At 36.0% G+C, this 25,594-nt stretch overlaps 1 protein-coding gene across 4 annotated transcripts in view; it reads left to right on the top strand.

Moving 5' to 3' along the window:
- The window catches only part of TOR1AIP1 (torsin 1A interacting protein 1), a 39,930-nt gene that overhangs the window by 1,989 nt on the left and 12,347 nt on the right, over positions 1 to 25,594 (top strand). For 3 of the 4 annotated variants that reach the window (XM_032862728.1, XM_032862730.1, XM_032862727.1), the window contains exons 2-9: positions 519 to 596; positions 4,453 to 4,512; positions 5,433 to 5,477; positions 16,041 to 16,082; positions 16,916 to 17,002; positions 19,446 to 19,502; positions 22,225 to 22,266; positions 22,788 to 22,856. In XM_032862728.1, coding sequence (XP_032718619.1) covers positions 519 to 596; positions 4,453 to 4,512; positions 5,433 to 5,477; positions 16,041 to 16,082; positions 16,916 to 17,002; positions 19,446 to 19,502; positions 22,225 to 22,266; positions 22,788 to 22,856 — 480 coding nt within the window. The remainder of the gene's footprint in view (positions 1 to 518; positions 597 to 4,452; positions 4,513 to 5,432; positions 5,478 to 16,040; positions 16,083 to 16,915; positions 17,003 to 19,445; positions 19,503 to 22,224; positions 22,267 to 22,787; positions 22,857 to 25,594) is intronic. The other variant, XM_032862729.1, reaches the window with a different exon arrangement.

Raw genomic sequence — 25,594 nt, 5'->3', positions numbered from 1 at the left:
CCGCTTAGTTTTATCTCTCTTTCAAGATTAGAAACTTCCTGAAAACAAAAGATCCCATCATTTTTGAAGTTAATTTTATCTCCTTCGATATCTGAAGACCGCTTTGCGCTTTGCACCGGTCCGCAATAAAAAGGTTACATTGTATTGACTCAGCCGCAGAGCCTAGTGCCGTTGTACAAGCTAACTTTTTTTTAATACATAAAGGATTTATTTCTATATTAGTCAGTCCATGAGGATCTAAACATTCTTCACACTTCTGCTTTCTTCCACATCATTTCTGAAACTCTGGCCCATCTTTTACATTTCTAAATTAATATACCTTTTTTGTAAAGCATCAGAGCTGAATAGTTGATTTTAATGTTGCATTAAAGAGTAGTTATACCCGAATTCCTTTGTTTTGGTAGATCTAATTACACATTTCTAAAGAAATGAATTACTTGCATTTCTGCTTATGTATTGCATAATCTCTACCCACGTCATATGTTCTGAATATTGACAAATGTCATGTCTGTTTTTAGAGGATGAACCATCTTCACAAACTATTTTGAGCCAGACAGTCCCAAAGAAAACTATCCAGAGAACACCAGAAATTCCAGGTAAGAAAAGTGATTTTGTTTGTTGCCTTATCTGCCAGCTTCTTTGTCTGTACACATTATAGCCTGGTTCATCAAGGATCCCATATCATAACTTAACTCAAAGGTTCAGCGAATCTTCTCTATAGATTGTTTCTGGGATTAAGCCATGCAGGCATATGTCAAGAAAAGATGGGATGGATACTAATTACCAGCCACTTTGCATATTCATTTACATAACTCTGCTGGGTAGATGTACCCATTTTATAGGTGAGGGAACAGGAGCTCAGAGAAGCTAAGACTCTTCCCTACAATTACATGATGTATGATGGAACCAAAATTTATGCTCAGGTTTGTCTTCTCCAAAGCCTTTTCATTTTCCCCCAAGTACCTCATTGTCACTCTGCTCTGTAACAATTACCATCTCAGTGAAGTTCATTAAGTGTATCTTGCATGAATATGTCACACTACTTTCCATTTAAAATGGATTAACTGGGGGGTGCCTAGCTGGCTCAGTCAGTAAAGTATGGGACTCTTGATCTCAGGGTAGTGAATTTAAGCCCCATGCTGGGCATGGTGCCTACTTAATAGAAAAATAAACAAAATAAAATAAAATGGATTACATAGTCTGGATGATAAAATCATGACATGATATGGTCAGTATTTCATCAAATCCAAAATGTCATCAGTTGTAAGATTCACATCATTGTTTTATGTACCACCTAGAAGGAAGAAATGCTGCCAGTTAAACTCCTAATATGCCAGAGATGGTCTGATGCCTCCCAATTTCAGAGATATTAAAGTGGAAGAATATTTGTGTCTTAGTATCTATGTAATATAGAAGTGGGCTACATTGATCGTCTTAAAAGTCTTTAAAATTGAGTTTTAAAAAACTGTTTAAACTATTTTAAAAAGCAGGGGAAAGGATTTAGTTCAGTTATTAATGTTTAGTATCCTTTGGTTTTTAGTTCCATTTATTTTCAGTTTGCTTTTTTTTGATATCAGGAAAGTCCCACAACCATAAATAGTGGTAACTATGAAATTGACCATCCCTGACCTTTTTTTTTTTTTTTTAAACTCATATCTTGACTTGTTTCCTTATCCATTGCTCTGATAATGCTTTGGGGTGCCTGGGTGGCTCAGTCAGTTGAGCGTCAGACTCTTGTTAGCTCAGTTCATGATCTCAGGGTCTTGGGATTGAGCCCCACATCAGGCTCTGCACTCAGCGTGGAGTCTGCTTGAGAGTCTCTCCCTCTTCCTCTGCTCCCCCTCCTATGGATGCACACACTTTCTCTCTCTCAAATAAATAAATAAATCTTTAAAAAACAATTATGCTTTATAATTTATTCTGTTCTCAATTTAGAATAAGGTTCAAGTTTAGTTCCAAATAAACATACCCTTTATATTTAATGCCTATGTTACTATGTTAAGATTATAAACTCTCTTAGGAAAATGCTTTGAGGGGTGCCTGGGTGGCTCAGTCAGTTAAGCGTCCAATCTTGGTTTCAGCTTGGGTCATGATCTCTTGGGTGGTGAGATCAAGCCCCGCATAGGGTTCCCTGCTCAGCAGGGAGTCTGCTTAAAGATTCGCTACCTCGGGGCACCTGGGTGGCTCAGCGGGTTGAAGCCTCTGCCTTCGGCTGGGGTCATGATCTCAGGGTTCTGGGATCAAGCCCTGCATCGGGCTCTCTGCTCAGTGGGGAGCGTGCTTCCTCCTCTCTCTCTGCCTGCCTCTGCCTACTTGTGATCTCTGTCAAATAAATAAATATAAAATCTTAAAAAAAAAAAAAAAAAAGATTCGCTCCCTCTGTCCCTTCCCTCATTTGCACGCATGCATGCTCTCTCCCTCCTCCTCTCTCAAATAAATAAATAAATCTTTAAAAAAAAAAAAAAAACTAAAGACCTAAACCAAGGGGCCACCTTCTAAAGCAGCCTAATAAAGACAACTACATCGTTTGTCATCCTGTTTTTGTAAGTCATGGTAAACATCGATTATATTAATTTAGAACAGGTATACAGTTTGAACTCTTCTTATTGTTCGAAGTTCCAGAATTGATTTATTTTCACATTAAAATAGCCATTGGGTTGTTCATTCAGGTTACTCCATGTATACTTATATAACTGTTCTGTCATCAAATTCATTCTTTTCTGGAAATCATGAAGTTGGTGTTACAATGTGAAATTATATTAGAATTTCATTTGTTTTTCTTACAGTTAAATAGATATTTTTGTTCTAACGATGTGGTTTCTAGCTAAACCATCATAGATAAGTTTTTCTTAATGCCTACTATTTTGTCACAAACATTTGATTCTTTGGTTGCTGAACATTTGATTCTTTGGAACATTCTTTCATTCTTCAGATATTTGTTGAGTACCTGCTTTATGCCAGTCCCCATGCTAGGTGCTGGGCGTGCAGTGGTGAGCAAAAGCAGTCAAGGGACAAAGATTGCTACAAAAGAAGGACACTTGCTGTTTTATTCTCTAATTCCTCTCTTTGGTACTCTTTCTCCTTTAAGTATCTTATACAAGGCTATGTATATCATAGAGTGTAGGGAAATTGCTTCTTAAAAGATGGAACTGAAATAGTAATTGATGTCTGTAGATTAAATTGAGCTTTAGGTTTTAAACCTGAAAAGGGAGGGAATACAGCAGAGGAAAAGAGGAAAGTTGTAATGATGGGATTATGAATGTGTATAGGATTTTTAAAGCTGTTTCTTTAAGTTCCAATACCTGATGTGTGAAGCATAAGCCACTAAGGTAGATAGTTCATAAAATCCTAAAGCTGGAAGATTGAGGGAAGTCATCTACTCAAAGTTTCTATCAGGGCAGGTTGTCAGCATCCATACGTATAGTCCCTGTTCATTTTCACTGAAGTGGAAATCATTGCCTCACTATCTGTTCTGTTGTGGAGACAACAGCAATAATTTATTTAAGTAATGAACTAAAATCTACTTTGTTGTAACTTCCTCTTATAGATCTTAGTTCTGCCTTTTTTGAGCTATGTAAAATCAGTGTAATCACTTCTCTACATCTCTGTCTTTAAGATGCATGGCAACATGCTCAGTAAGTATTTTTTGAACAAACGAGCAGCTGATCCTTCAGAATATCTCTTCTAGATACTTGAAAGGGGAAATTAGGTTAAGTCCATTTTGTCAAAACAAATACGGCAGTTAGTGTAACGGAGGGGACCAGTGATATCTAGTTCAGAATGATTTTCACAATTATACCGAGACAAACAGAATGCTTTTTACAGAGACAGATGAAACAAACGTATTATAATCCAAATTTAGATGTATATTAGACTTTTAGTTCACGTTGTTTAGGGCTCTCTGATAAAACACACCTTGGTTTGCTAGGTTAACATTTTATCTAATGGGATTGGCTTTTCCATTAACCCTATGCCATTGAACCTTAGTCTGAAACAAATCCTGGCTGAGTTAACATTTCATTTAAAATTAGAGCTTGAATTTCTTGAGTACACCCAAGGTTAAAATTTGGACGGACTATATTAACTCTAAGGAAGTTAACCCAAAAATTAAAATATGCCAGGAATAATCCCTAATGAGGATAAGCCCCAAATGGAATAAATAATTGAGTTGCTGTAGCAGTGCAAATTTTGGTTCTTAATTGGAACTATTAGAAGAGTTTTATTTGGTATTCTTTTCTTTTTATATAAATGTGGTCTGTTCAGAAAAACTGCTTATTTTTCCATCACGTTCATAAACTTTTTATGGCAGGAAACTTGTCTATAGTTCACTATTATATTCCCATACTTAATGAAAGGCTCAGAAAAACCTTTGTGGAATAAATAGATGATTGTATAATAAATTTGTATGTTTGACATTTCATATTTTTTTAAATGCTTTTTCTTCTATATTAGTGGTGAGTGAAGATCCTATAATCAGCCTGCGTAGACCCCCTCTAAGAAGTCCAAGATCTGGTAAGAGATTGTTTTGTCTGTTGGTTTAACTGTTTTATAAATATAGTTTTATTTTTAAATAGGTTAGTATGTGTATTCATATGGTTCAAAATTTTAAAGTTATTAAAATATACAATGAAAAGTCTCCCTACCTTCTCTGCCCTTTACCTACTAAGTCTCCTCATCAGAAGCAACCAATGTCTTCGGTTTCTTAGGTCTTTTTTAGAGATATTTTATGGAGATACAAGGAAATTCATGTATTAATGATATTTTCCTCCCTTCTTAACACAAACGTTAGCCCAGTTAACACTGTTATGCACCTTCCTATTGTCTGTTTTTATTTTTACTTATTTTCCATTTACATATATAAAGGGCTTCCTCATTCTTTTTAAGAGGTTGTTCTTATATGTTGCTATGATTCTTTTTGTTAGCATGATGATTTTAAACTAGGATTGGGAACTTTTTATTCTTCCCAGCATAATGCTACTAAAAAAATCAAAACTGAGGCTTTATAGCTCAGGGCTATAAAATTTTTCTGCCTCATTTATATTTCTTTTTGACTAAGACCTCTAAAAATGTTGCCCTTAAGTTGATTTCATGACTATGAAAGAAAACTAGTAAAGTTATTCCAAGCAGTTTACTTCTGCTTCATTTTCAGAGTTTATTAGTCAATAAGGGGGCTTTATCATGGGAACTAAAAAAGAACCTTATTTATCTTCCCATTAGGCTTTTACTCCTCAGTCCTTTTCTTTAAGAAAAAGTTAGGATGGTTTGCTTTTTTTTTGTTTTGTTTTTTGGGGTTTTTTTTGATGGATGGATAACTGTTATTTCAAGGATTGTAATGATAAAGATCTGTTAAGGTTTGATGATGCACCTGTGGTAGAGTACCATATGATGCATTTCCTTTTAAGCTCTAATCATTTTCTTGCTCTCTCTTGCAGATTCGGCATACAAAACAAATGGAAATACTAAAATGAGTGAATTAGGTTTGTTTACTTCTAATTTTTATAGGTTTTTTTTGAGGGTCTTGGTTATCAGAATACAGGAATATACACATTTAGTCACAGGCTTGAGAATATTTTGTTCATTATCTCCGCTTGTGGGACACTGTCCCTATGGCCTTGATCTTTCTTAATTGCCCTTCTCTGAAATTACATCATCTGTCATATTATTTAAATTCATAAATGAATATGTAATAACATACATTTTAATTTTTTTAGACTTTGTTAAACTCAGACTCCTGGGAGAAAAGGGATATCAACTTGCGCGTTCACATTTTTTCTTGATTTAGAAAGTAAATTCAAGATGTCTTTTGCAGTAAGTTCAGCATCTTTTCCGATGTTTGCTGAACTGGTTTAAATGCTTTTCAGTGTTTGCTTTGGTGTAGGACATGAGATACCAAGAGTGAACCTACATTGATTGTGGTTGGACTTAGTTTTAAATTTAGAGGTGAGTCAAAAAGGAAGGAAGTCTCCCTTTTTTTTTTTTTTTTTTTTAAGAACTAGTTGCAGCTTCTTTGAAATTCATCTTTCACTTAGGTTCAGGCTGATTTTTTTTTTTTTTTAAAGATTTTATTTATTTATTTGACAGAGAGATCACAAGCAGGCAGAGAGGCAGGCAGAGAGAGAGGGGGAGGAAGCAGGCTCCCTGCTGAGCAGAGAGCCCGATGCGGGGCTCGATCCCAGGACTCCGAGATCATGACCAGAGCCGAAGGCAGCGGCTTAACCCACTGAGCCACCCAGGCGCCCCATCAGGCTGATTTCTTAAAGATTTCAGGATTTAGTGTCTGGCTACTGAAAACGTTCTTTACATCATGCAACTCGTGCACTCATACCCACCAGAGTTTCTCAAATGCTTTATTTAAAACCCCCCCAAAAAACTTTTTTTAAGTTATAATCTCTTAATTGGAAGAGAAGTTGGAGCTGAAATAATTCAGCACTTTTACTTTCTATTGTAGATTTAAAAATTATTTTTATAAATACTTTATAATAAGAACTTTTTAAAAACTGCTTTCCATTTTTTTTTTTTTTTAAAGATTTTTTATTTATTTGACAGAGAGAGATCACAAGTAGGCAGAGAGGCAGGCAAAGAGAGAGGAAGGGAAGCAGGCTCCCTGCTGAGCAGAGAGCCCGATGCGGGGCTCGATCCCAGGACCCTGAGATCATGACCTGAGCTGAAGGCAGCGGCTTAACCCACTGAGCCACCCAGGCGCCCCAAAACTGCTTTCCATTTTAAAGAAAAATTTCTACACGATTGCCAGAGAATGGCATCTTCTGAGTCTTTTTTATGGTAATATTCTTAGAGTATTAAAAGTGGCTATTCATGGAGCTTCAATATTATTGTTATCCCCAAACTGTTTTTTACACTCTCCTTCCTGCTGCCCCATTCTAACCCTTTCCTCAAAAGCATGGTTGACATTGAATAATCTTAAAGGTACCTCTCTTAAAGGTATCTGTATGAGGAGTCAGCTTCTGAGTAAAATCTTACTTGCAATCCTGTTTTTGTAGAGTCTATGAGCTAAGAAAAGAGACTTTGTGTGGCTGGCAGAGTCTCAAATATTTACTATTTGGCCCTTTATGGAAAAAGTTTACCACTCCCTCGTTTATATCAGTGGCAGAAATAGAGACCACAAATCACCCAAAGTGACATTTGCTTAAGAGTAAATTCAGACAGTTACATACTTGCCTGGACATAGATTTATTGTAGCACCCCATTATTAACCTCTGTGGACACCGCAAGAAGACGGGAGATACAACGGCTCCTGTATTCTAGCTCGTCTTCTCTTTGAGAAAGCATGAGAGTTTAATTAATGAAATCTTTCTTTGTCCTCAGACAAAGCACAAAATAAAAGTTTTATTTCCTTGCATATCCTTCACTTCTCACACCAACACATTTGGTAAGTCTCTAGGAATAGAAACTCTGTAATACAAATATACCTGGAACTTTGTATTTTCCTTTAAAACTGTAGCCAAGCAAAAGAAGGTGATACAGTTACTAATTGGTTTCCACCAGAAGAGATGGTTGTAAGTGATCTATTCTTATAACAAGCAAGTTCCTAGGACTTCTGAAAGTACCTTTCCCTAATTGGTCGAGATTATTGGAAAAGTAATACCTCCTTAACAGCTCCTTTAATTATTGCCATTTGTCTACTAAATGGCACAGCTTTTATGATTTTTTTCCCTCTTGGGCCCGCTTTATTTGGAATTGGGGGCGGAGCGGGGGCTCTAGGCCTGCTGGGCCTGCAGCAGTGCTCACACTGAGCTGATCTGCCTGTCAACAATAGAGCCCACCGTGCCACTCAAGGTAGTATACTGCTCCATGCTGTGTCTGTAGTACCACAGGCAGCCCATGTGGCCCACGAACGATGACCCACTGGGCTAATGACCCATAGCTCCTTCGGCGATAACTGGTTGAGGGCAACCCCTTTGGTCTTGGCCATGAACACGGCCTTCTTGGAGATCTTTCGGTCCTGATGGAATGGCATCCCTTTGCGGACCAGGTAGTAGGTGATGTCAGTGGCCAGAATGTCTAGGCTAAGACCTGTACCCTGTTCTCACAGTGGATCTGAGGGACACCAGTAGTAGGGAATGCTGAATCCTGGAGATCCTGGGTGGTGAAGCTGCCAGCCCCAGGCCCAAGCTCTACTCCTCTCAGCCAGGATGTCCCCAGCTATGGGCGGATGTACTCAGACCTAGCCTATTCTCTCTGTTTTGCCGCAGCTTTATAATATTTTAACTATTTTTTTTTTCTAAAATTAAGGGTATTACTGCTCCAAATAAGAGTTTAATTTCTCAAAGCTTCTGTGTAAGCATAGTGAAGAATAATACCTTTTAAAAAAATAGTGTTTTTAACCTTCTACATGCAGAAGCCAAGGAGTTTAAAAAAGAGGAAGATGAATACAAAAGAGGGAAATGAAATTAAAACTTTTGTATAGTCCTAGATGCTGCTGATTCATCATCAGTTGTATTTAAATATTTATATATTCTTTGCAGCTTAGGTTAAAAAGATGAAAACGGAATGTTGAAAACCTTGCATGAAACCTAATTATTAAGCACTAATTTCACACTATTTTCTTGAGTTGTTAAGTAATGTTGTCATGGTGTGAGAAATATTAACGAAAGCCTTAACTTAAAAATTTATTCTGTGATATAAAAATCTATTCATTTGTTAAACAAACATTTTATTTTTAATAACCTTCTCTATATCAGTGACTGGCCTAAATGCTAGAACCATAACGAGCCATGGGGTTTTTTTTCTCTAGCTCTTATACTCATGATCTAATGGAAATGAAAACATGTTGGAAAAATTATTATAATTTTGTAAGTGTTAAAATGGTGCTATGTGTATGTGATAGCGTGGAGGAGAGGTTGGGAAGGTTTCATGAAGGAAATGGCATTTGACCTGAATTTTGAAGGGTCAGTAGCAAGCAGAGTGGGGAAAGAGATTTGCAGGTACTTATAAATGTCTTATAATAGACATCTCTGTTTATCTTCACAGTCTGTGCAATATGAGAAATTAAACCCTTTTGCATTAGAGACAATAGTCTCAGATTAGCTGTGAATCTGAGATATGTTAAATAACCTCTAGGATGACATTCTAACAGTAGACTTGGAATTCTTGACCTTCATTTACTAAAATGAAAACCATGTTAAGCATCTGCCTTCGGTTTGGGTCATGGTCCCCGGGTCCTAGGACCGTGCCCTGCATCAGGCTCCCTGCTCAATAGGAAGCCTGCTTCTCCTTCTCCCACTCCCCCTGCTTACATTCCCTCTCTCGCTGTCTCTCTCTCTCTGTCGAATGAATAGAATCTTAAAAAAACAAAGTTAGGGAAACTTAGTTTTAAAAAAATTGTAAATATAGGCAAGACAATGGGTAGACTGACATAGTGATGATTATTATCAAATCAAATAAATGTATAGGTTTTATTATTATTTAGAACATCTGATTTCATGACATATCATTGGATTATGCATAAGGCATAAGGATATTAGTGATATCAAGATAACCTTGTTTAGCAAGTTACTATTCATGTCTTGAATACTATTGATAAATATTGTTAGAAACATAAAATTCTATAGAAAGGGCTTTTAAAGACTAGAATCTAATTTTAAAAGTGTTCAAAAATCGATAAAATCCATGATATATTGAATACCTCAAATATAATGATAGAAAAAATGGGAGCTCCCTTATATAAATTGGTTAAAAATTTTTTTAAATTATCCCCCAGACTGATTAGATAATACATACATAAACAAAACAAAGGAAATCGAATTTTAGGCAACCTGTATATGAGGGATTGATTATTAGGTGAATCGGCTCTAAAGAAATTGACCTGGAGTTTAAAAAGTACATGGAAATAAATTAGGATCGAAAAGGGAAGGATAACTGCACTATATACCCCCCCCCCCGGTAGCTCAATGAAGGAATATACAGATTCTGAAATCAATTCAGCCTTAAATTTTGCTATACCAAATAATTTTTTAATTATATAAAACATAATGCCCTAATATAAATGTGACTTCAGCAGAACTGCTTTGTAAATGAGTTACACTTAGAAGTTGTTGAACCTCAGAAGAGTTCAGCACTCTGTCGTTTCTTTATCATTAATTTATCTTAAAAATTGAGATGTTTCTGGTTTTCCTCCTTTTCCACATGTAAGAAGCTTGGAAGTCACCATGCCAACCTAACAATAAATAAACACAACTGAAAAATCAAAAGCTCTTTTTGGATCTGTGAGAAAGGAGAGAACACAGGGCAAATCCCTGCCTCCCAGAGTAGAGAGACAAATACAGGATATCTTGGCTTCCCAAGAGCAAAGACTGAAAAGCGGAGACCTCTGCAGGAACCAGTTCTGGGGTAGAAAAACCCGAGCTATAACTGATCAATTGTAGGAGGCTCCATGTGAAGTCTGAGAGTGAAAAATGCCAAGGGGACCCAGTCATCATGGTGCCCCCACTGTACTGTGAGATTTACCTCCAGGAGCTCGACCAAATCCCCATAGTAAATATCAGAGAAAAATTCTCTCATGCTTTGGCAGGGAGAGGGGCGAAAGGAATCATTTGGAAATAGTCCAATTAACAAGGCCTGCCTTCAGGGCATTCTAGTTAACCAGAGCCTGACCTACTGGAGTATTATCAGTATGCAACTGGGGGGGAAGGAAAATACCATACTGCAGGCCACTCTAGACAACCTGTCCCACCTAAGGAGGAAAGGAAAACATTGAGAACCACTTGTGAAGTTCACAGTTCAGAGGCATAAACTCACTGAAAGACTAAGAATTACAGGACTATGGAGCCCCTTCCCTCCCCCCAGACCTTATCACTGCATTACTGAAGGCTTGTTTACAGCAGTTCCTTTTACCCAGTCCCATCATGTTCAGCTGTCAGGACAAAATTTTGAGATTAAGATTTGGTGTCAAGACATACACAAAGGTGGGTGCCTGATTTCGGCTCAGGTCGTAATCTCGGGGTCGTGAGATCAAGCCCTGCATCAGGCTCTGAACTGGTTATGGAACCTGCTTAAAGATTCTCTCTCCCTCTTCCTCTGCCCCTCCCACATGCATGTGCATGCATTTGTTCTCTCTCTCTCTCTCAAAAGAAAAAAAAAGGAAAAGACCTATCAAAGGGAAAAAATAATTTGAAGAGCCCACCAACATCAGAACCGGATATGACAGGAATGTTAAGAGTTATAAGACCGGGCACCTGGGTGGTTCAGTGGGGTTAAGCCACTGCCTTCGGCTCAGGTCATGGTCTCAGGGTCCTGGGATCAAGTCCCGCATCGGGCTCTCTGCTCAGCAGGGAGACTGCTTCCCTATCTCTCTCTCTCTGCCTGCCTCTCTGTCTACTTGTGATCGCTCTCTGTCAAATAAATAAATAAAATCTTAAAAAAAAAAAAAAGAGTTATAAGACCAGAAATCTAAAACAACTATGATTGATTTTGCTAGAGAGTCTAACGAGTAGACAGCATGCACAAACAGACAGTGTAAACAAGCAGAAATCCTAAGAATCAGAAAGAATTGCTAGAGATAAACACTCTAATAGAAATGAAGACTGCCCTTGACGGACATTGTAGTTTGGATATGGCTGAGGAAAAGAAAGTTCTGTGCTAGAGGGCGTATCGATAGACTACTCAAATAAATGATAATGTGATGTGATAGAGGTGTTAACAATGCTGTGATCGTGGTAATGCAATATATAAATGTATTAAGTCAGTATGTTGTAGACAGACTTACACAATGTTTATGTGTCAGTTACATCTTAATTTTAAAAACCAGAATTCTCAACCAAAAAGAAGTATCAAGGACTGAAAAAAACAACACCCTAGGACTATATAGCTATAAAATGTTTAACACACATAATGGGAGTGGCAAAAGAAGAAAAAAGGGACACAAGAAATACTTGAGACAATAATGATTAAGAATTTCTTCAAGTTAATATGACACCAAATCACAGATTCAGGAAGCTAAGAGAACACCAAGCAGAATAAATGAAAAAAAAAAAAAAAAAAGAGAGCGAGAGAGAGAAATACACCTAGGTGTTTATCATTTTCAAACTACAGAAAATCAAAGACAAAACCTGAAAGAAGCTAGAAGAACTGACCTATAAAGGAAAAAAGATAAGAATTACATTCAGATTTTCTTCAGAAACCATACACACAAGGAAGGAGTAGAGTGAATGATTTCAAAAAAAGTGTAGAGAGTAAAAGACCAAGCCTAGTACCTTGCAAAATTACCATCAAAGGTAAAGCCTTCAGCCAGTCTAACCAAGGAAAAAAGAAAAAAGAAGAGATAAAACTAAGAAAAAATGTCACAAATTACTATATATAGAAGCAGAGGAATTGCTTCCCAGCTCATCCTATGAGGCCAGTATTCCCCTAATACCAAGCCTAGACAGATACAAGAAAACAAAACTACAAGATCAATATCTCATGAACATAGAAGCAACAGTTTTCCACAAAATATTAGCAAAATGAGTCCAAACTACAAAAAGAATTGGGCATGTGACTGGTTCAAGTCAGTAAAGCTTGTGACTCGACCTGGGGGTTGTGAATTCGAGCTCCACATTGGGTGTAGAGATTACTTACAAAAGATACACTACAACCAAGTAGAATTTGTCCCAGGTATCCAAGGCTGGGTCCGCATTTGAAAGTCTATCACATCAACAAACTAAAAAAGAAAAGTGACGTGATCCTATTGATAGATGTAGAAAAAGCATGTGACAGAATCCAACACCCATTCGTGATAAACAGGAATAGAGGGGATTTTTCTCAGTTTCACAGTACTACAAAAAATCTAAACAGCTAACATCAAAATGGTGAGAAACTGGAAGCTTTTGTATTATTACAAGTGCTAAAAAGAAATAAGCTGTCAAGCCATGAAAAGACATAAAGGAACCTAAATGCATACTTAGGCAGAGATGGTCCTGCTCACCTTTCCTTATTAACATTGTGCTGGAAGTTCTGGCAAATGTAGTAAGACAAAAGGAAACAATAGGTATACAGGTTAGGAAGAAAGAAAGAAAACTGTCTTTGTTCAATGGTAATATAGTCATCAATGTAGAAAATCTAAAAGAATGGACAAAAATAGGAACTAGTAAGTAATTCTATAGCAAGGTTACAGGATGCAAGGTTAATATACCAAAGCTAATCACTTCTACATACCAGCAAAGAACAAGAGAAACTTGAAATTAAAAACAATGCAATTTACAATAGCATGGCCTCCCCAAATGACATACTTAGCTATAAATCCAAGATTTGTACAGATTTATATGAGAAAAACTATAAAACTGATTAATAAAATCATAGAATTTCCAAAAAAATGGAGATATTCCACATTCATGAATAGGAAGACTCAGTATTGTCAAGATACGGCTTCTTTTCTACTTAATCTATAGATTCAGTGTATTTACAATGAAAATCCCAACAACTTATCTGAAGTTAGAAACCTCTGCTCTGCAAAAGACGATAAAGAGAGTAAGAACAAAGGGCACAGACTGAGCGCAGATACTTGCAAGTGACACATCTAATAAAGGACAGTTATCCAAAATATACAAAGAACTCTTAGCACTCAACAATAAGAACACAACCTGATTGAAAAATGAGCCAAAGACTTAACAGACACCTCAATGGCAGATACACAGATGGCAAGTAAGCATATGAAAAGATGCTCTACATTATATGTCATCAGGGAAATGCAGTTTAAAACAATATACCACTACATATCTCTTACAATAACCAAAGTCCAAAAAACTGGCAGTGCCAAATGCTAACAAGAATGTGGAGCAAGAGGAACGCATTCAATGTTAGTGGGGATATGAAATGGTACATACACTTTGAAGACGGATGGTTTCTTACAAAACTAACCGCATTCTTACTATATGATCCAGCAATTACATTCCTTGGTATTTACCCAGAGGAGTTGAAAACTTAAATGTTTACACAAAAACCTGCACACATATATAGCATCTTTATTCATAGTTGCCAAAACTTGGAATTAACCAACATGTCTTTCAGTAGGTGAATGGATAAATGAACTGGCACGTCCAGACAATGGAGTATTATTCAGTGCTAAAAAGAAATGAGCTATCAAGCCATGCAAAGACATGCAAGAACTGATTATGACTTTCTGGAAAAGGCAACACTATAGAGACAGTAAAAAGATTAGTGGTCATCAAGGATTTTGTGGTGGTAGGGGAAGGATGAATAGGATAGAGCCCAGGATTTTTTTAGGGCATGAAAATACTCTGTATGATGCCGTAATGATGGGTACATGTAATTATATGTTTGTCTAAACCCACAGAATGTGCAACACCCAGGAGTGCACTGTAATGTAAATTAGAGTCTTTGGGTGATTATGGTGTATAAATGTAGATCCGTCAGTGGCACCACTTTTCAACAAATAGACTACTCTAATGGGAGATGTTGATAATGGAGGAAGGAGGCTATGCATGTGTGGGTCAGGGACCATATAGGAAATCTACCTATCTTCCCCTCAGTTTTACTGTGAATCTTAAACTGCTCTTTAAAATAAAAGAATTAATTTAAAAAGTAATGATCATTGCTGACCATATGCCATTATAAACAAGACTGATGCAGTGGTAGATGGGTAGTAGACTAGAAATCAAAAGAGCCCTGTGATCAAGTCTTTTTTTCATCATCTGTTCTGACTCCCTTAGAAAAGTCATTTAATATCTATGAGCATTACCTAGGAAATTATTCCCTTATGACCTTGTGAGAATCAGATAGCAGACATGAAGGTTTTTAGAAAATTAACTAGCAGCATGTAAATATCAAGGGCTTAACTATTATGAAGATAACGACGTAAGACATAATGACTGATTTTTAAGAAAACATCTGTTTGCATGCTGTGGGGTAAGTTATATATATACATATATATATATACAAAAGACAAGTACAGTAATATTTACATGCCTAGAAAACTCCAAAAAGGGAATGATATCTTTTTATACGAATGGAAATATTCATGAAAAAAATTTAAGAGAATAGCACTAAGGCATATTTGGCTTTCCATTTTTCGTCTTGGAAAAGAAAATTGAAAAGACAGTCTCCCTAAAGATCCTAGATTAAAGTGGAATCTAATATACCAGATTCTAGCTTTTTAAGAGTAACATAGTTACTATGTGCAGTTACAGTTAGTTATACCAAAAATTTTGCAAATATATTTCACATATTGATTTTCATTTGCCACTGTTATAGTAGGAATAGTTTGACCAGTGTTATATTAATATAATTAAACTGACCTGAACAGAAGATTCCTAAATTCACCGTCAAATTTGTTGATACTTGTCTTTTACAATAGTTTTCCCTTTTGGAAAGCAAATACAGGTTAAGATAATTAGAGAGAAAAGAAACAGATTTCGGCTTTGTGAGCAATCTGATTCATGCTACTTCTCAAATGATCACTCTGCAATATTTTAGCCCAATTAATGCAAGGCCACATTTGGATTTATCTCCCTTCAATGAAAAACCTTTCAGAATACCCCATATAAAAATACTACATTTAAAAATTGTTTGATACATTGTGTCATTTATCTTTGTCCAGATTCTCTGCCTCTGAGAAATAGTGGTGTTCATGAACTTGCTGGAGCTAGACAGAGTTTCTTTCCCTCTTTCTTCGTTTTTAGCTATATCAGTGCAATAAAGAACTGGTTTGTCAGTTCTACCAGGATGGTGGGTGTCTTAAGAGTGTAGGGACTCTGGCAAATAGGAGAATGAGAATACAGTTAACCTGTATAGGGACTGGAATTATTTGTCCACAGAGAATTTAATGTTTTCTGCAACAGGTTACATTTTAGAGTTCAAATGGACCTGGCGGCTAAAGGAAAAATAAACTTTCTGATTCTAGTTTGTGTCAGACTTATTTATAATACTCACATAACCTAGAGGTAAATGATACATATATTTTTAAGATTTAATAGAAAAAAAGTTAGTTGGTCTGTCTTTATGTTCCCTTTCCTAAATTACATGCTCTTATTTATTTCTGAGCTTTAGCTTTTGGTATTACATGTGACATGTCTGCTTTTCTTTTCTAGAAGCCACCAGTATCCAACAGAAAGTCAATTTTTCTGAAGGAGGTATTTTCTTTTAAAATATTCTAAATGGTTGTTTTTTTGTTTTGTTTTGTTTTGTTTTTTGCCCATTAACATGAGGTGTAGTTTTGATAGTACTTTAGAAAGAGTAGAAAATAGTGTTTTTCTTCAGGAAAAGAAAAAAATCCATGCTTATCTGAACTCATAATTGGGCAGGTAAAATAGGATAGAGTGAGGGATGATAGTCTTTATATGCATTTTAAGCATCTTTTGTCTGAGTTAATAATTTTAAGCAAAGTTAATAAAAAAAGATTCTGGCATATGCTGGCCTCTGACTATGGTATTAAAATCACCATTTTTCCAAAATCAGCCTGTGAATAGTACAACAAAATTTAGTCCTATTTTAGAACCCACGTAATCTAAGGTTACCTGCATACTAGATGTTTGTATATGGATGTATGTGTACATCCCCCTTTCAGAAACACAGAGGGACATATGTATACACGTGTGTGCCTATATAAATCTTCTCTGTATTTACACACTGACTATATATAGTTCCCCCCATAATGTAGAACTTTTCCACTACTTAATGCTCAATTGTTTACTCTTTGACTCTATAGTAAAGCCTCAGAATATAATCTTGTAGATATTACTCTGAATATTTGTTTGAGAGATAATTATGTGCCTCAGAGAACATTAATGAACTCATTTTAGCTTGTATGAAAATTTGTGATCCAGAATAGTAAGCATAATAAATAATAATTCTATATCTGATAATTTGAGAGGTCTCATTTTAATGTTGAATTATTTGTTTTTTAATCTAGATCATTAAAGTATTGAGTAAAGACTCTGCTAGTGTATGATTTACTTCTTTTTAGGAGAAACTGAACAGGACGATCAAGACAGCTCTGACAGTGATATTACTACTGTTAAGGTCAGATCCGGGGATTCTCTTGATTCTGGAGGTAATATTGCTTTATATACGTATGACTTTATCTTAGGAGCTTTTTAGCTAAAATATAAAGGCATTTGTGAATTTGCTTTTAAAATACTTCAAAGTGTTTTATTAAAAGTTGTGTACTTTTTACTATTTATTAAAATTACCCATTTCATGTGTGCATCTAATTAGTAGTAATGTCATGTAACATCTAAATAAATAAGTCACTTTTTAGCCTACTTTGATATTAATGGAATAGAAGATACTTTTTGTGCTCGAAAGAAGAGTTATTTGTAGTTTTTTAAAAACATATTATAGAGAGGGATTCCTGGGATGGCTTAGTGGCTTAAGCATCTGCCTTCAACTCTGGTCGTGATCTCAGGGTCCTGGAATTGAGCCCCATGTCAGGTTTCCCTCTTAGGGAGTCTGCTTGTCCCTCTACCTCTCGCCCTCCCTCCTCTTGCATACTCGTGTGTGTGTGAGTATACACACACTTGCTCTCTCTCCCTCTCAAAGAAATCTAAAAAAATTTTTTTACATCTTATAGGGAAACTGATCTCATTGGCATTGGTACTCATTATACCAACAGGAATGTTAGTTAGCATTTAGGAAGTTTTAATATACCTAGGTAATTGCTTTTATCTCTGGATTGTTCAAATTCACACCAGGTCGGTAATAACAGTTTATGATTGTTCACGTGAATTTGTGTAGTAAAGGAAAGAATTGACTGAAGAGAAAAAAATACCAGTTGAGTCTTAAGAGGCTGCTGAACCAATTTGTAAACTCTGCAGATAATGAATTTATATTTTAGTCCTATGAAAGAGTAAATTTTTACTTTCCCCTCACCACCTTTTGAGAATTTCTGTAATTCCTGTTTTACTTCATCGTTCCATTTTAAAAATAAGCTCATAAGCTGGCATATGGGCATTTGGTATTCTATTTTCCACCCTTCCTCATTTTCCCCCATTCTTTCTTGATACAGAAATCCCAAAGGAGATATGCACCATTCTAGCATAGTGGTTAAGAACATGGGCTCTGGAGCCTGAATCCCGGGGTTCCACTCCTCCTCCACTAGGTTGGTGCCCTCGGGCCATTGTTTAACTTCTGTGTTCCTCAGTTTCCGCATCTGGGTTTTTAAGAGGTTAAATTAAGTCACATGTGCAAGCACCTAGAAAGTACCTGTCACATAGTAAGCACTGAAATTCATGGTTCTTATTAGTTTTGGTGTAAGTTTGGTATAAGTTTTGGTATAAGTATACACAAAGCTCTAAAAATTAGAGACTGATTAAGCCATTCATATAGCCAATAATTTGACGCCATTGCTACTAGCATATAACTCTTCGAAACTACGTAAACCACAGGCTCTGTGATCCCTTTAGGATTCTAGTAAATTCTTAATGAAGCACATACCCGCATGTGGAAGAAAACTAGCTAAAGAACAAAAAGGGGAGCATATTAAGAAGAATACATATTTTCCTAGATTATTTCCTGGGCTAATTATCACAGAAGAGGTACAAGAAGAAACAAATGAGCCAAGGGGGAAAAAAGAGAGAGAGAGGCAAAGAAAGAAACAGACTCTTAACGATAGAGGACAACCGGACCTGTAGGGGAGGGTGGGTGGGGAATGGGTGAAGCAGGTGATGGGATTAAGGAGTGCATTTGCTGTGCTGAGCACCAGGGAGTATCTGGAAGCGTTGTTAAGTAACTTAATCCTACATCTGAAACTGGTAGTATACCATATGTTAACTAACTGAAATTTGAATAAAAACAAAACAAAAAACAGATCCATTGGAGTGCAGGAAGAAAATACTAGAATTTCATGTATATTTATATTTCATCCATTTAAAATGTCTGTTTTTATTTTATAATAAATGTAACACATTAGTTAATATATTATTTCAGTAATATGTTTTAGATATTGATGCTTGGAATTATTTAGTAATAGAATATGGTAAGAAAAATATTTAGCCACCACCTTGAATATGTCAAATGCTCCTGCTTCCAGGATAACAATCTGATTGCTTTTGAACAGGTTTAGTTATGATTCCCATCTTTATACGAAAACAAGTTTTTAAAGAAGAGTAGACTAAAATATATAATGTATTGGCCACTTACAAGAAAAATTTGAGGCAAAATGGGTAGTAATGATTTTAAGAAGATCCATCATAAACTAAATGTTCCCAACTCAAAAGCTTTTTTTATCTCCCTTACCTCATGCCATGTTCCATACCTTACATTTTTCTCTTTAGGAAGTGGTTAGGGAAAGAGATAATTAGTTAATTTTTTAGATACAATATGACTCTTTAGAAACTTTTTAAAAATAAATTGTGTGCCCAAGTGTTGAATTCCCTGGGGTTTTACTGAATATCTTTGCTTCTTTATTACTCATTGTTCTCCTATAAAATATGCACTTAAAAAATATACTTATACTTTATAGTGTACTGTATTTATTTTTGTTGCTGTTTTTTTAGATCAGACAACCAGATCATCAACTCAATATCCAGAATCATTTTGGCAGCCATCACAAAGTAAGTAAAACCGTGTCTTCAGTTCTTAAAAGTCTATCTGTGTGTGTGGTCAAATGCTGTTCTTTTTTAAAGATCCTCTTTTCCAGTTTATCATGCAGTATTCAAAAAGAGATCTCGTGAATGCTAAAAAACTCATTCAGCATCTTGAATTTGCTTCAGTTCTGTACTTAAGCTTGAATTTAAAAAACAAGCATCTGCATTCTGTGACTTATTGAATGTCCTTGCTTCCCATATAAATTTGTTGACTGTTTTCAGTTTAATTTAACTAATGTAGTTTGAGTCTCCTTACGTGTACATATTGTAATAAGGATATAAAATTTTATATGTAGTATGATTTGAGCCCTGTTGCAAAAGTTTGGAAGGTTGAATAAGTAATAAACCAAGGTATAGTAAAAAGTTAATGATAAACTAGGTGGTAGGTATATAAAAATCTTATAGCCTCACTTACAATCTTAAAAATTTTCACAATGTGTTGAGAAAATTTAACAAAAGAAAAGATTGGAAAGTAATACAGTAAAATGCTAATAACAGTGATTTGTTTAGGATGGTAGAGTAATTGGTGACATTTTTCTTTTCCTTCTGTATTTTGCAGATTATATACCATAGATATGTATTTCTTAGGTTAAGCAGAAATGATAGTTTCTTCCCTTCCATTTATAAATCAAGTCCCAGAATTTGAGTTAATTATTAATCAACCTACAATATACTTGTATATAAAATTTTCAAGGATTTTTTTTCTTTCCACATAACCTTTTTTTTTTTTTAAGATTTTATTTATTTATTTGACAGACAGAAATCACAAGTAGGCAGAGTCAGGCAGAGGTGGGGCGGGGGAAGCAGGCTCCCTTCTGAGCAGAGAGCCTAATGCGGGGCTCAATCCCAGGACCCTGGGATCATGACCTGAACCAAAGGCAGAGGCTATAATCCACTGAGCCACCCAGGCGCCCCTCTACATCACCTTTTTTAAAATACGAGACTATTTACTTAATAAATAAATAAATAAAGATTTTTATTTCTTTATTTGTTGCAGAAAGAGAAGCAGGCTTCCTGCTGAGCAAGGAGCCAGATATGGGACTTCATCCCAGAACCCTGGGATCATGACCTGAGCCAAAGGCAGAGACACTTAACTGACTGAGCCACCCAGGTGTCCCATGAGACTGTTTTTAAAGAAAAAGTCTTTAGAAATCTGTTTTGTAATTACTGTGTTCATAGAATTCCATTTTATTTCACTTTTTATATATTTAGTTTTTGGAAGGTTTGGGTTTGAACTTAAAACTGCAATAAAACAAAAGCCACTGAGACAGGAAAATCAGTCATTTGTGTAAAATTACTTGCTGAATCATCTGGTACCTTTGCCCTTTGTTATTCTATATCTTTGATCTTTGGACGCTCTTAAAAGTATCTCCATATAGAGTGCCTGGGTGGCTCAGTGGGTTAAGCCTCTGCCTTCGGCTCAGGTCCATGGTCTCAGGTTCCTGGAATCGAGTCCCACATTGGGCTCTCTGCTTCCCCACTCTCTCCGTCTGTCTCTGTGCCTACTTGTAATCTCTCTCTCTCTGTCAAATAAATAAATAAAATCTTAAAAAAAAATAGATACAGATCTAAGTCAGAGATTTTTTTTTTTTTAAAGTACTTCTTGGGGTGCCTGGGTGGCTCAGCTGGTCAAGGTTCTGCTCTTGGTTTCGGTTCAGGTCATTCCGGTTGTGGGAATGAGCACCGTGTTGGGCTCTGCACTCAGTGCAGAGTTTATTTGAGATTCTCTCCCTCTCCTGCTCCCTCTCCTTCCCCTTCTGCCCTCCCACTTCCCACGCTGCTCCGTCTCTGCTCCCTCACATGCACGTAGGCTCTCTCAAATAAATAAATCTTTAAAAGACATTTTAAAAAGCATATGTCTGCTTTTTTTAAAAAGTATTTTGTTGGTATAGACTGAAAATAAATCTGAAAGAATGTTCATACGTCTTATTCACTATGGTATTCCTGCCCATAGTATGTACTTAATAAATATTTATGAATTTTTAAGTTGTACATTTCTAAAGTGTTTTATTTCTTTTACAGCTAGTGTATATTGCATTTGTATGCTGAAAAAAATTGACAAATTTACTGTGACATTTGTATCAATCTGTAGAAATAACTCATTTCTTTAGGGCAGATTTGAATATTTATTTTGTTATAGTTGTTTGAAATACCACTTCTAGTTGTCCCATTGTATCATTTTACAGTTGTCTGTAGGTACCATCCCAAAACAAAAAATAGCATCTTTCTCTCCATAACTACTTTGCAATGCCCACAATATTGCTTCTATAGTATATATTAACATATATGGACTGCCTGGGTTTATATCTCAGCTCTGCTACCTCTAGATACGTAATCTTGGACAAATGATACGTTTCAGTGTCCTGCTTGTAATTAGGAATAATGGGATCAACCACATAAACTGTGAAAATTAAGTAAAATTACACTTCATACCTGGTAAACAATTCACTGCATGCAGCCATTATTTCGATGGTATTGATCCAAAAGTTGACTTACTAATATTTAATTCTTGAATACTTAAGTTTAGAAAAGGAAAAAAATGGATATATTACATGTTTGGGACTGATGAAAGAAAGGTTTGATTTTGGGGGGATTTTTTTGGTTTATAGTATCCATATTCTATAACTAAAATGTCTGTGCAGTTCTTATTTCCATATGTTGTATGACCTTTCTTTCTGGTCTGTTTTAGGTCGAGACTTCATAACTGTTGATAAGCACCCTTCTGTGCTAAGTATGTGATTGGTTGTCTGTTCTTTTATTAGTCAAGTAATTTTGACTTTGTCAAATTTAGATTTGAATAGCATTTTAAGTAATTTTATCTTCTTTGCCTTTTAATCCCACCAGACATTGGTACCAAATGTGTAATTACTCTGTGATGCAGAAATGTGTTTAGGACTATTTGACCTGAAGTAACTTATTTACAAGAATAAATGTGAACTTTTTCTTCTTAATACTGAAATCAAGTTCAGTTATTTTTGAATTCAGTCATTCTCAGACCAGAACAAAGGACTTGTACATAGGTTTGTCTATTAGGTGATTATGTATTTATTTGCTGCCTATTTTACTTTAAGTAGTGGTTCATCCTTCATGGTATGATATTTTAACATTATCTTTTACTTCTGAACCTATTGATTTTGTTATTTTCCTCCCCAAATTTGTTTTGCCTCTCTGATAAATTTACCTTGTAAATTTGTATGGTATACATTTTCAAAGTATGTGAAATGATAATCTTGATATATGTATTTGCTTCAGGCTCGGGATATCAAAAAAAACCTCAGGAATGGTTTGAACAAGCTGCAAGAATAAGGGCTAGGACACAAAGTAAGTTGATAAATCTCTACCTATCCCTGAAGTAATTGTAAGTTTATTTGTTGTCTTTATTATTCAACATACAAAAATACTTAGTTCTTCAGATAGGGATTTAGACTGTGATTTCATTAATAAAGAACAGCTATGATTACTGGTTATTTCCGTCTGCTTGGAGGAGCAGAAGATGGTGTGGGAAAACCGGTGGATGATGGGTCCAGACTTCACAAGTTGTCAATTCTGTCTACTCTCCTGACAGTACCTGGTTTTTATTTGTAGCAGACTTTGTTTCCTTTTATATAAATAACCACTTAGAGCAACTCTGCCTGCCCATTGTATTAAGTAATAAAGATTGAAACCTACAAATAGTATATTCATGTTTAGGTTTAAATGTCACAAAATTTGAGAAATACCATAAATAGATATGATGAAATAATCATGCTTTGAGTTCAGTGTCTTTCATAATTTCTATAACTGTGTCTGGATTAAATCTTGACTGTGTTAAAAAAAAAAAAAAAGTCATCCTTAACCTTTTATTCCTTCTTTATTCATCTAACCACAAAAAAATCTCAAGGTCATCAGGTACTTCCTTACTTTTTGTTTAGATAATATGAAAATTCCCATCACATATTTCTTGTTCAAGAAATGACTAGCTGTAGGGGGGCATCTGGCTGGCTCAGTTGGTGGAGTGTGTGACTCTTGATCTTGGGGTTGTGAGTTCAAGGCCCACACTGGATGTAGAAATTCCTTAAAAATAAAGTCTTAAAAAAAAACACAAAAAATGAAAGGAAAGGACAGACTGTAATAGGACAAGGTTACCTTGTAGTAAACAAACCTCTGTGGCTTTGCTTTTCCATCATCAGCAAAGTAGTAACGGTCACAGCTCATTTTTTCTCACCAGTGAATTTATATCCCACGTGTGAGTTCTTCAGCCATCTAAAATTGAAAAAACATTCTATCCTTGCTTTATTGTTGGCTGTCATTCCATATTGTATGTACCTTGCTATCAGAAAACCATTTCTTGGGGCGCCTGGGTGGTTCAGTTTTAAAGTGTCTGCCTTTGACCCAGGTCATGATCCCAGGGTCTTGGGATTGAGCCCCACATCAGGCTCCCTGCTCGGTGGGAAGCCTGCTTCTCCCTCTCCCACTCCTCCTGCTTGTGTTCCTGCTCTTGCTGTCTGTCTCTCTCTCTCAAATAAATAAAATCTTTAAAAACAAAAAACATTTCTTCTTACAGTTTGCTCTTTCTGACCTATTATAATAAGAAAGACAAATATTAATTATTTAGCTTACTAGGATTATGTTTATAACAAGTATCAAAAATTAAAACTTATGGGGTGCCTGAGTGGCTTACTTGGTTAAGTGTCTGATTCTTGACTTCAGCTTAGGTCATGATCTCAAGAGTTGTGAGATCGAGCTCCAGGTCAGGCTCTGTGTTGGGTGTGGAGCCTGCTTTAGATTCTCTCCCTCTGTTCCTCCCTTCCCCCCGTTCTCTAAAAAAAAAAAATTAAAACTTACTTTATAGATCTGAGAAATATATTCTTAGAAGTAAAAATGGTTGGGGCGCCTAGGTGACTCACTGGGTTAAAGCCTCTGCCTTTGGCTCAGGTCATGATCCCAGGGTCCTGGGATCGAGCCCTTCATGGGCTCTCTGCTCGGCGGGGAGCCTGCTTCCCTCTCTCTCTCTGCCTGCCTCTCTGCCTACTTGTGTACTCTGTCTGACTTGTGATCTCTGTCTGTGAAATAAATAAATTAAATCTTAAAAAAAAAAGAAGTAAAAATGGTTGAGTTTAAGTATATACACTATATAAATCTGGGACATCTGTTGTGTTACTTCTTAACTATGTAGTCTGTATAATTTATAGCAGATACATTTCTTCCAAGTAAGTGAAGTATAGTACACATTATTACCAAAAAATATTTGTATAATTTTTATTTCCTCTGATAAGACACTGTGCAAATGCAGTGCAGAAAGGAAAATAATGATGTTGAAGATCTGATTAGAATGTAGAAATAGATCTTTTTAGTTGCTAAATTGATAGCTAAGTCTTGGTACTTTATCTGTTTGCATCCCTACTTTATCTTAACTTAGTGCACTTATTATGGCTTAAGTAACTGTATACTGATTAATAGCCATCTACCATATATAGTTTTGAGAGTTATATAGAAATTATGTACCAGAAGTAGGATGCAGATACCAGAATTTTTTAGACACTTAACCACATGAGGACTTTAAGATAAGAACAGTGAACACGAAGAAAATATTTTTAACCCACTGAGCCACCCAGGCGCCCCGAAGAAAATATTTTTGATGGAAGTGGAAGACTGCAGTGATTGTCATACAGCCTTATAGACCCTTTCAATCCAAAATCATTTTAAAAAATTGTTGGCTTAGCATTCTGAATTTCATATTTCATTAAGTTTACATTTCTGCCTGCTTTAGTGCTAAAAAAATTAATTTTCATATTTAGGTGTTCAGGAATCTGGGATTTTAATTTTTTTTTTTTTTTTAAGATCCCATTCATTTATTTGACAGAGATCACAAGTAGGCAGAGAGGCAGGCAGAGACAGAGGAGGAAGCAGGCCCCCTGCCGAGCAGAGAGCCCGATGCGGGGCTCCATCCCAGGATCCTGAGATCATGACCTGAGCTGAAGGCAGAGGCTTTAACCCACTGAGCCACCCAGGCACCCTGGGATTTTTAATTCTTATTGTCATCCTGTGTTAGCACCACTTCCTTGGGTAGACAGGTCCCA

Source organism: Lontra canadensis, unplaced genomic scaffold (genome assembly GCF_010015895.1).
Source record: "Lontra canadensis isolate GAN:19392208 unplaced genomic scaffold, GSC_riverotter_1.0 scaffold24, whole genome shotgun sequence".
In the NCBI taxonomy this organism is placed as follows: Eukaryota; Metazoa; Chordata; class Mammalia; order Carnivora; family Mustelidae; genus Lontra; species Lontra canadensis.
The sequence above is the reverse complement of the archived record's forward strand: the minus strand, read 5'-3'. Positions and strand labels throughout refer to the sequence as shown.